The sequence below is a fragment of the Canis lupus genome, chromosome 9 (assembly GCF_003254725.2).
Source record: "Canis lupus dingo isolate Sandy chromosome 9, ASM325472v2, whole genome shotgun sequence".
NCBI classification, from domain to species: Eukaryota; Metazoa; Chordata; class Mammalia; order Carnivora; family Canidae; genus Canis; species Canis lupus.
The window spans coordinates 50491790-50503357 of NC_064251.1; the positions used below are offsets into that span (position 1 = coordinate 50491790).

Sequence of the window (11568 nt, forward strand, 5' to 3'; positions counted from 1 at the left end):
GTTGTCACTAAGCCTCCTAGGCTCGGCTGTCAAGCGGCGGTGCGACGCTGCTCCCTCCTGGTCTGTCCTCCGGGGACCCAGATCTCCCCGCGCGCGTGCACGTCCGAGCCCAGGCCCCAGGCCCCAGGCCCAACCCTCGGCGCAGAGCAGGAGGCTGCGGGCCCGGGTGAGCGCCGGCGGGCAGCCCCGGCCCGGCTCCTCCCCCGACTGTCCCTGCGCTCCTCGGGCCAGGCATTCGGGTGGCGTCTGGGCACCCCGAGTCCCCGCGCAAAGGCGCGCAGAGCCGGCGACCCCGGCCCCGCCCCGCGCCGCGGCCCCGCCCCCCGGCCGCTCCGCCCTCCGCGCGGCCTGAGGCTCGGGGCCCCCGGGGCGGCCCGCGGGCGCAGCGCCCAGGAGCGCAGGGAATAACTCGGACACCAGCCTGGGGCCCCGGGAAAGTTCGGGACCCGAGAGCCGCAGCTCCCGGAGACGGGACCCATGGAGGCGCGCGGGGAGCTGGGCCCGGGCCGCGAGTCGGCGGGTGGAGACCTGCTGCTGGCGCTGCTGGCGCGGAGGGAGGACCTACGCCGAGGTGGGTGCCGGGGCTCGAGTGCCTGCACCGGGGACGCCGGGCCCGGGAGACCCGGAGGTCCTCGCTCCTTCCCGAGCTTGGCCACGGCGGTGGTGGGAGACGGGAGACCCCGACGGGCGTGGCTGCAAGGGCCCCAGTACATCCCCACCTGGGCGCAGGAGCAGCGAGTCCGCTGCGGGGCCCCGAAGCGGTGCTGTCAGCTGTGTGCTCGCTGCGCCGCGCTGCTCAGGCGGAAGAGTCCTTGGGGTCCCAGGACAGACTTAGGAAGCCCACTCCCTTATCAGGAGAGTATGTGAAGAGCAACCATGTGGCCCAGCGACCACAGGGCAAGAGGACCCTTGAGAGGGCGGGCCCCACCAGACCCTCCGCACTTTCCAGGGGAAGAGAGGGAGATGCAGGGGCCAGAGTGTAGCTGGGGCCCGACACAGATGTCCCAGGTCAAGGTCCCCTTGTCTGCACCCACACGCACCTGCTCACCAGTGGCTCCCAGGCTGGTCCTCTGGACTCTTCTACAGAAACCCCAGCTCCCTAGCTGCACCAGTCCTGCTCCCGCCCCCCTGCGCTGTGGCTCCCAGAGAAGGGCGGTGGGCAGTCGTTCTTGGAGCTGTGCCGCCCCGCGGGACCACAGGATGGAGACCGAGGCGGGCCTGGCTGGGTGGGGAGTGACAGGGTCGGAGCAGGTGGGAAAGAGGTTACATCCAGGCTGTGGGGTCTCATCTGTCCCCTATTTATTTATTTATTTATTTTTCCGACGGTTCCTGGGAGGGGTTGGCCGCAGGGGCTGGGAGGAAGGGGTGGGAGGGTGGAGGGAGAGGGAGGGAAGGGAGGCGGGCTCCGAACGGGATCGCTGAGGAGAGCTGGCCCGGAGCAGGCAGGCAGGCGCGAGGCTCCGCTGGGCCGGGCCACTGCTGAGGGGAGGACACCCGCCGAGGCTGGAGTCACCATGCAGCGTAAGGCCCGGGTCTGGGGCGCTACTGGGAGCGCGAAGGGGAGGAGCGCGGCGGGAAGGCTTTTGCAGGACGCGGGGCCTCGGGGCAGCTGGGCCGGGCGCTGTCCGGGCCGCGGTGCTGAATGCCCCGCCTGTCCAGCCTCCTGCTGTAGGCCGGCTGCGCTGGTCGGCCCGCGGTCACCACCCGCGAAGGGGGCCCCGAACGCCCGGTGCAGCCCCCGAGCTCCCCTGCGCCTGGGGCTGCCGTTTGGCCCGATGCGGGTCGGCGTCCTTCTCGAGTTTCCTGCCACCGCGGGAGGGATGTTGATCAGGGTTCTTGCAGCCTGAGACCCAGGGAAGCCCTTCTCTCCTCCCACCCACTGCGGGGGGCCCCCCCAGGGGCCGGAGGGGTCCGCAGCGAGGAGGAAGGAGAACTCGGCCAGGTGGGTGCAATGTTCACACCGGTTCCAGCCCCTGCTGCTGGCTCTCTCCTCTCTGGAAGACCTTTTCTGAGACAACAGGGAGACTCACCCCGTGAGCACCCTGCAAAGCCCCACATGGGCCAGTGGCTCACGCAGGTCACCCCCGAGTTTCTCCCTGACCTGGTTCCCCAGAGGCCTGCAGTCCCGCAGTGGCAGAGCCAGGTGTCGGAGTAACTCTTGTCAGACACCGACATTTGAGTGTGATGACAGCAATCCAGCTGTCCAGTCTGTACACAAGTACCCTCGAGGGCTCCCAGAGATGAGGAGGACACCAGTTTTTACCCTGGTGCCTGCGGACACGGCCATAGGGCTGGGCGGCCACACTTGAACCAGGGATCTCCAAGGAGCAAGGACACTGGATTGTGCAAAATAACGATGGGGTTTGGGTGCGCCTTGCCTCTTGCCTCAGGTGCTGGTGGAGAGCCCCTGGGGTGGGGTTTTCATTTTAGCTCAACGTGCACCCCTCACGCTCACTGGGAGCATTTTGCAGTTGATGGTATCTGGCTGAATGGTCGGGGCCCCTTCCTGCTCAAGGGCACACTTCTAAACCTATTTCGGTTTTCCCAAATTTTAACCATGGGCCAGGCTCATGTCATGCACTCCCTGCACCTGGGGAGCCAAGCACCACCCACACCAGGTGGGGAGGAGGGTGTGCAGGGAAGGAGATCTCCCTTGGCAACATTGGGCCCCCGTGGGGGCTGGAGCTGGAAGGTGACTCGAGTGCTCCAGCTCTGAGCCCGTGACCTGGGTGGCTCCTCCGCCTGCAGAGATCCCGCTGTGCGCCGGCTGCGACCAGCACATCCTGGACCGCTTCATCCTCAAGGCACTGGACCGCCACTGGCACAGCAAGTGCCTCAAGTGCACGGACTGCCACACGCCCCTGGCCGAGCGTTGCTTCAGCCGCGGGGAGAGCGTCTACTGCAAGGACGACTTCTTCAAGTGAGCGTGGCCGTGGGCACGCTGGGGAGGGCAGGGGCGCAGTCTGCTTCCGCACAGCGGACCCTCCTGTCACCCAGGCAGGGGCAGGGGGAAGCGCCGCGGGCGGCCAGGCCCGGCTGGTGCGCTGCTAAATTCTAAGTAATTACTTTTTAAATCACGGTAATAGTCATTCAAAAAGATAAGCCCAAGTTTGCAGAACGTGATCGGATTGACTCCTTCCTAATTTTGGATTGTTTTTGTCGTTAATGCTGGGGAGGAGGTGCTTCCCAGGCACAGGCTTCTGGGGTCTAGGGGACCTGGCCCACGGATCCAGCTTCCTGACCCGGCAGCGAGGTCAGGGCGGCTGGGCTCCTCCCCGAGGGCCTCTGGGTCCCTTCTCCGTATCCTGGGCGGCTCTGCGGGGGCTGCCTGCCGCGGGGAGACTCCCTCCTGAACCGCCCTGCGCCGCCCCGCTCAGCGCTCTGCGACCCGCTCCGGGCGAAGGAGCCGCCACTTCCGCGCTGAGCCGCGCCCTGTGCGTCCCGCAGGCGATTCGGGACCAAGTGCGCCGCGTGCCAGCTGGGCATCCCGCCCACGCAGGTGGTGCGCCGCGCCCAGGACTTCGTGTACCACCTGCACTGCTTCGCCTGCGTCGTGTGCAAGCGGCAGCTGGCCACAGGCGACGAGTTCTACCTCATGGAAGACAGCCGGCTCGTGTGCAAGGCGGATTACGAGACGGCCAAGCAGCGCGGTCAGTGGGAGGGTCCACCCCACCTCCTCTCCCCGCCGGCAAAATGGGGCTGGGGTCCCCCCGGTAGGGGCGCGGAGGGATCCTCACGCCCAGCGCCTGCCAGAGCGCGCTCCGCTCGCTGCGGGGAGAGAACTTGGGCGCTTTCCTTCCAGGCCGGGGTGGAGGCCGGCGGGAGCAGGGGGAGGGGGAGGGGCAGGGGGAGGGGGAGGGGGGCGGCAGGCGCAGGGGGAGGGGGCCCTGTCGGCTGCGCTCTGGGGAAGCCTGGCTTCCGGGCCTCAGCGGCCTCCCCACTCGGGGGCACCGCCGGGAGCTTGGTCTCAACTGCGTAGATTATCACCCCTGGTCTGAATTATCGCCCCGAACCGTTGACCGTGAAGATCCGGCCCTACCCGCAGAACAAAGGGGAACCCGGGCGGGGGCGGGGGCGGGGGCGGGAGGCGGAGGCGGCAGGCGAGGCGGGAGGGGGCCGCCGCCAGGAGCCCCTGCGCCCAGGCCCAGACGCGCTCCACCCCCCGGCTCCTGCGGTGTCCCCGCGGCCGCCGGGGCGCGGCCTCACCCTACCCCTCGCGGCGCAGAGGCGGAGGCCACGGCCAAGCGGCCGCGCACGACCATCACGGCCAAGCAGCTGGAGACCTTGAAGAGCGCCTACAACACGTCGCCCAAGCCGGCGCGCCACGTGCGCGAGCAGCTGTCGTCGGAGACGGGCCTGGACATGCGGGTCGTGCAGGTCAGCGCCCCGCGCCCCGCCCCCCGCGCCCCGCGCCCCGCGCCCGCCGCTCACCCTCCCCCCACCCCCGCCCAGGTGTGGTTCCAGAACCGCCGCGCCAAGGAAAAGCGGCTCAAGAAGGATGCGGGCCGGCAGCGCTGGGGCCCGTACTTCCGCAGCATGAAGCGCGCCCGCGGCGGCCCCAAGTCGGACAAGGACAGCGTCCAGGAGGAGGGGCAGGACAGCGACGCCGACGTCTCCTTCACGGGTACGTCGCCCCCGGAGTCCCCCGCCCCAGGCAGCGGTCCGGCTCCCGCACCCAGCCCCCTACCGAGGCCAGAGCCTGGGTGTGAACTTCCCAGTCGGGCGCTGTTAAGCCTCCTTGTTAAGAGTTCCTAGACGCTGGTCCCCTCCGTCCCCAGGCCCTGCGGTGACCCCCTCCCCTGAGGGGGCACAGCCCCCACGACCCACACACCCCCAGCAGGCTTTCCCACAGGGAAGGGTCCACACCATCCCTGTGGCTCCTGGCCCTTGCAATGACTTTTAGGAAAGTGGGCAGCACGGTTTTGGGGTAAGTGATAAAAAGTGCTGGGTGTTTGGAGTTGAGGGGTCCACCCTCCTCTGTGGGATCTCATTCCCCAGTACCAGGGAGGCCCCATACTTACCCCCAATGCCCATCCCCAGACAGTTTGTGCAGGAGACTCTGACTGCATTGTGACCTTAGGCTACTCTGCGGCTCAGAGCCTCCAATAAGTTGTGTGCAAAATGGGAATGGTGGCCACCCCTCCCAAGGCAGCCGTGGGGACTGTCCTGCAACCCTGGGCCCAGCTGGCCTAGTCACGACCCTGGTCCCTGGGGGGGATCCCGCCGCCTTTAGAGAGCAGGTGGGATTGAGCTGAACCACTCAGCAAGCACAGGGGCAGAGGGCAGCATGAGTCCTGAGAGCTGAAGAGTCTTAGGCTGGCTCCTCGGGTGGCTGGGGCAGGACACCCCTGAAGGAGGGGCTCTGGGGGCAGGAGGTGGAGGGGGGCGGGCACCCATCCACGCTCTCTGCTTCCATTGCAGATGAGCCGACCATGGCCGACCTGGGCCCTGCCAACGGCCTCTACAGCAGCCTGGGGGAGCCCACCTCAGCCCTGGGCAGGCCTGCGGGAGCCCCAGGCAGCTTCCCACTGGAGCACGGAGGCCTGGCCGGCCCGGAGCAGTACCGTGAGCTGCGCCCCAGCAGCCCCTATGGGGTCCCCCCGTCCCCAGCTGCCCTGCAGAGCCTCCCTGGCCCCCAGCCCCTTCTCTCTAGCTTAGTATATCCAGATGCCAGCTTGGGCCTGGTGCCCTCGGGCACCCCAGGTGGGCCCCCACCCATGAGGGTGCTGGCCGGAAACGGACCCAGCTCCGACCTGTCCACAGGGAGCAGTGGGGGCTACCCCGACTTCCCCGCTAGCCCCGCCTCCTGGCTGGATGAGGTTGACCACGGCCAGTTCTGACCGAGGGCCCCCAGGCTCCACTGAGTACCGGACACAAGGGGTGTGGGCAGCAGTGCCCGGAGCTGCACTCCCCTCTTCACCCGAAGCCCCAAACTGTGTGGGAAGCAGGTGCCACTGGCAGCAGCGGAAACAGGATGAGGACCTCACCGAAGGCTCCTTCCTACGGAGCACCCACCCCGCGCCCCTCCCTGGGGGACGGAGGGACTCCAGCGGTCCCTGGACCAGTCGCTCCTCCTTGGACACAGGGGCCGGGCTGGTAGCCGCCCCACAAGCCTTGTTTTGTACAGATTTCTCCCTTGATCGACCACTTAACTGGACGCTTGCTGTTTCTAGACACGAAGTGTCGCCCCCTCCCAGGCTGGGCCCGACCTCCAGCCCAGAGCAGCACAGTCTTCAGGCTGGAAGAGGCTTTACTTTCTAAAATGGAAAGAAAAAAAAAAAAAAAAGTAGGAACCACGCTTTTATTATCCAAGCTCCATCTGCCTGGTGGTCCCGACATCAGGTCAGGGATGAGCCTCTTCTGTCCAGACAAGAGGCGGCAGAGCGGGACCACGCCAGCATCCTTCTGGTCCCAACCCCCACGCCCCCAGGAGCCTCCTCGCCATCATCCCTGGAACAGCTGGCTCTAGATTTTTCTGTTCTTGACTCCACCACCTGTCGGAGGAGACACCACTGCCTGGGTGCCCTTCGTCTCCGCGAGCAACACTTTAGGGCCGTGGGCACTTCCCTCCCCTGCCCACAGCAAGTTCCCCTCTCCTCCCCCATCACGGCCGCACCCCTCCCCCCAGGCCACGCCCAGCCCACCGATTTCCATTGCCAAACAGCCTGAGGCCCTGGGCGTTCCGTTCTGTCTGGGAGCTGGCTCTAACCCTCTAACTGCCTGAGGACTGGACCGCCTCCTCCCCTGGACTACGTGACGCCCCAGCCCCAGACTGGAGGCTGGCCGCCCGTGAGGCCCAGTTACCCCCGCAAACCTGCATCCCAAACTACCTGTTGGTTCTGTGGACGTCCCGTGTTTTTTATTTACTCTCTGACCATCGGCTCTTTCCAAGACTTTAATAAATTGGTCAGTTCCAGTCTAGAAGTTCCACGTCTTTAGGGCTGCTGGCGGCACGCAGGCGTGGGGGGTGAGAGCGCGTTGGGGGTGAGAGCGGTCCCCCAAAAGCGGGGAGGCCATCCTTGCCAGAGATGGCACTTGCTGTGAATTGGGCCCCTCGTCCCTGGATCTTGGCCCAACTTCTGAGCACCAGGAGGAGAGGTGGGTAAGCAAGCTGCCCAGCCGCGAGTAGAGGCCTAGCGTCCTGACACTGCCCCCCCACCCCCGCCGAGGCAGGGACTGGGGTGGCCAGGGCAGGTGCTCACAGCGAGGGGCAAGGGGGTGCCAGAGTCAGCCCATCAGGAGATTCACGGCCCAGGGTCTCCAGGGCTCTCACTAATTTGGATTCCAATCCTAGCCATCTGCTAACTTGCTGTGTGACCCTGGGCAAGTGAGCTGCCCCCTCTGAGTCCTGGGGAGACAGTGGTGACACCTCCTCTAAGGGGAGATGGAAGAGTCTGTGAGCTTGGGGCCTCACCTCCACCACCACCCCACCCCCACCCCGCCCCCAGCAGTGAGTGCTCACTGGTGGGCAGGACCTGGCCTTGTGGGCCAGGACACAAGTTGGGGCACTGAGGCAGGTGGGAGAATGAGCCTCCAGTGCAGGGGAGGAGGGATGGACTCTGGGAGGGAGGGGGGCACTCCCTAGGAGCTGCCTGGGAGGACAGTCCCACCTGCAGCCCCAGAGTCACACACCCCAACATCCAAGAGGCACTCAAGGCAGCCCCGGGTCAGGGAGTTGGGAGGCACCAGGAGAAGCCTCGGAGCTGAGAAAGGGCGCCCCCCCAGGTCACGCCATTTAGGGGAGCAAGCAGGAAAGAGCCAGTCCTGGAGCAGGAGGAGGAGGCAACCGCCCAGAAGACGGTGCCTGCTGTGAGCGGAAGCTCTGGGCCAAAAAGTGTGGGTGGTCCCAGGTTGGTCTAGGGGACAGTGCTCTAAGGTCAAGGCCGGGGACGGGGGCGGCCTGCGGCTGGTGAGGCGCAGTCCTGGGGCAGCCGACATCGTGCTTCCTCCCAGGGGGATTGGAAGCCCCCAGAAAAGAAAGCAGCCTTGCCAGAGTCCGGATCAGAGCCCAGGCGGCGTAAGGGGGCGCGGGGAGTTGGGGGGGCTGCGTAAATCCTCAGTCTCTCCCTCTCCCGCCTTAGCCACTCCCCCAGGCCGCCCGGGACCTTTTAGGCACTGACAGGTTAATAAAGTGCTAAGTGTCCCCACGGGGCCCTCCGCCTGTTGGCAGTTGCCCGCGAGCTCGCTCCAGCTGGCGGCGCGTCGATAATCCCGGAGCCAAGTCGTGGCTTCAGGGCCGGGGGTGGGCAGCCTGCGAGACCCCTTGGGGCCCAGGCACAGCCCGTGCGGGGGAAGCAGGAGACCCCGGCTGGCGGGTGCATGGGAGAGGACACACGGAGAGGTTCCCTGGGCCCTTGGCGAATGCCCGTGGCCAGCAGCCCCACAGCCGCCCTGCGGTGCACGCTCACTCGCGTAGCATCTTCGGCCTCCGTGTCCCCGTCTGAATGGAGTGCCACCTGGGGCGGAAACCCAGCTCCCATGTCTCAGGGCTATAAAAAAGCCCGCTGCCCGGTGCATAAGGGGACCCCGGGGCCCTCGCTGGGATGGGCACAGCAGTAGGGAGGGGTGTGGAGCGCCCCAGAACCCTGACTCGCACCACCAGCGGGCAGCAGGGTGGCTGCCAGGCTGGGGACACCTGGGTTGGGACATCCTATCCAGGATTGGGGCCCACTGGGCTTGCTAACCTTTTTGTGGGGGAGGGGAGGGCTTGTTAACCTTTGAACCCAGCAATGTATTACATTATCAAACATAAATACCTTTTAAAAAAGTAAATACGTGAATAATATAAATAATACCGAACGATACATAAAGAGTCTTCTCACCTTTTAAATATAAATTTCACACAAGAAGCAAAAGTTCAAAGAATGCTCCCAAATCAGGAACATGCCTCTCCCAGAGATGAGGGGACACAGCGGCTCCCCCTCCTGCTCATCTCCCTCCCCACCGCCCCCCAGGCCAGCTTGTCTTGGGGGACTGGTCCCCCAAATGTGGACAGGAGGGGGCGGGGGGAGCGCACCCTGAGGGCTGCCTGGTTGAGTGGAAAGACTATAAATCAATGGGTTTTCAAAGGGATCAGTCTGGAGCGCTAAATCCCAGAGGCTGTAATGATCAATTCTTTAAGCCCATAATTGTTCAAATTACTCTGAGCAACATAAAACATTAATTTTAAGAAATTTAATAGAAAAAAGCTCTTTAAATCCACAACGAGATAAATGACACCGAGCGCTGCGACCTTTTTCCATACCTTGGTGACATTGAATAATCTGAAAGTTATTTACATTTTCATTCTTTGTGGAAAATGTTGACAAGCTTTTGGCCGTGGGCAAGGTGCGCGGCACTGCGGAGCGCCCCCTCCCTCTAATTAATGGGGGAGCCACGGCTTCGTAAAGCAGGGTTTTCATCAGTCTGCCTGGGTGACCTGCGGTGGCGGCTCCCACCCCTCCCGGAGCTGATGCAACAAGGCTCATTTTTTATCATAAAAAGATTCCATCCTGACCAGCGGAGCCCCCTGTTGGCATTCGAACCCGACGGGAGACGAAGGAGCTGCCCACAGGACGTCGCATGGATGGGGTGCCTGGCCAGACGGGAGGGGAAGTGCCCCATTCTGCAGACCCCAGATGGAGGGGTGTGCGCGTATGTGAGCGCGTGCAGACTGGGCGTGCAGGTTGCCCCAGAGAGGAGGGCATAGCCCTCAGTTCCACCAGTTCCCCTGGAGGCCAACCAGACCGGGTGTGTCGCCACAGCCAGGTTGCCGGATGTGACAATGGGGTGGCCTGGCGGGCTGATAGCCACCTGCGGAGCTGGGGCTCGGCCAGGTGTGGGAAGACAGCCCCCGTGCCTGGGCTCCTGCGCGTCCCTCACCAGTTCTCAGAGAGGAGAGCCAGGCACCTGAAGCTCAGGGTCGCGGCCAGTTGGCTCACACGTGTGCCGGGCGCTGAAGCTGTGTGACCTTGGGTGGTGACTCACCCTTTCTGAGCCTTCACAGAGCCGCATACGACCTCCCTTCCTGGGTCGCCATGGGGGGGTGGGGGGCAGGGATACGGGGCTGGACAGAGCTGGGGACAGCAAGGAAACCACCTCCATCAGGTTTGGAGGCCAATCCCCACAGACTCTGCCCATGTGCCTTCCTCCCTGACTTGTAGGTCGTTGCTGAGAGGGGAGCAGGGCTTGTGTGCACTGGTTCTGGGGGCTCTGGTGTCGTCCCCACTTCTGAACAGAGCACCCAGGTCTACATGTCATCTGAGCCAGGTGTGGGGTGGGGGCCCAGACGGGGTGGCAGGCTCATGTCCACTTGCCCCCCTCCAGCCAGTGTCTGCCCCTCGGGGGCGGAGGCAGAGGCAGTGAGGGAACCTGCTGGGGGAGGCATGAGCTCAAGGTGATTTGTCTGGGAAGACCCAACCTGGAGCAGTCTCCCGTCCCTAAGGGGTCCCCCATCCCAGAGGATCCTCCCTTCCTAAGGGGTCCCCCATCCCAGAGGGGTCCCCGGACCCCGAGGGCTCCTCCATTGTTGGGGTTCCCCACCCCAGAGGAGCCTTCCATCCCAGAGGGATCTCCCATCCCAGGAGTTCCCACAAACCTGAGGGGCCCCCCTTCCTTGAAGGTGTCCCATCCCCAAGGCTGAGGGCAGCCATCATTCTGTCCCCCATATCCCTGGCCTGTTGGCTGTGGGCCAAAAAGTGACTCAGCGCCTCTGCACACCGTCCCCCTCCTCTGGGACAGGATGATTTGGTCAACAGTCAAGGAAGAGATGCACCACTGGTATCCAGGGAAATCGAGTCAGAACCATGTAAGATGCCACCTCACGCCCATCAGATGGTGACAAAACAAGACGAGGACATGGAGAAACTGAGGCCTCCACTCCGCTGCTGGGGATATAAGATGCTGCTGCTGTGGGCAACAGCCTGGAGGCTCCTGTCCCCGAGAGCGGTACCATGTGAGTGCGTACCCCAGGCGTGAACACGGGGACCCAAAAGGAACCCAGACACAGATGCTCACGGTGGCACAGGAGCCAAACAGAGCAAACACCCAGACGTCCATCAGTGAGAGATGGATAGAGGCCCGTCAGGACCACAGGAGCACACAGCCACAAACCCGGCGATGCACCATGCCCCATGGCCGGACGAGCCTGGAACCGTTGTGCTGGCTGAACAGCACCAGACACAGGCCGCGTGTTAATACGGTCCTCTGGGTAGAAAATGTCCAGAGCAGGAAAATTCAGAAACGGAAGATTTGTGGTCCTGGGGATGGGAGTGTAGCAGGTGACCGCTAAGGGGTCTGGGATCCCGGAGAGGTGCTGGAAACCAGAGCTGGGGTGCATGACTGTTCACATGGCGTCTTTGTCACCTTGGGCAGGCAGCAGGAGAAATCCTGCAATAACTGTGGGAGGACCCCCAGCGCTGGGTCACAGACCCTGGCGTTGGCATCCTCCTTCCATGTGCAGCCCTCTCCTGACAAGGCCCCGGAAACTGGCCCACCCAGGGGACCCCAGCCCCGCTGGCCCCCCACACAGCGGAGCGTGCAGAGGATCCACGGTGCTGCCAGCACCCTACAGGGAGCACCTGCGCATCG

General features: G+C 64.5%; 1 protein-coding gene across 2 annotated transcripts; it reads left to right on the forward strand.

Annotated features, from left to right (window-relative positions):
* Nucleotides 1-365: 365 nt before the first annotated feature.
* Nucleotides 366-6916, forward strand: LHX3 (LIM homeobox 3). Of its 2 annotated transcripts, none has more exons than XM_025475775.3 (6): nt 366-571; nt 2749-2920; nt 3448-3650; nt 4226-4377; nt 4453-4624; nt 5422-6916. In XM_025475775.3, the coding sequence occupies exons 1-6, from the start codon at nt 478-480 to the stop codon at nt 5838-5840; spliced, it is 1212 nt and encodes a 403-aa protein (XP_025331560.1). In that variant the 5' UTR covers nt 366-477; the 3' UTR covers nt 5841-6916. The 2 variants fall into 2 exon arrangements, with proteins under 2 accessions (XP_025331560.1, XP_025331559.1); XM_025475774.3 differs by lacking the exon at nt 366-571 and adding an exon at nt 1395-1521.
* The last annotated feature ends 4652 nt before the right edge of the window (nt 6917-11568 follow it).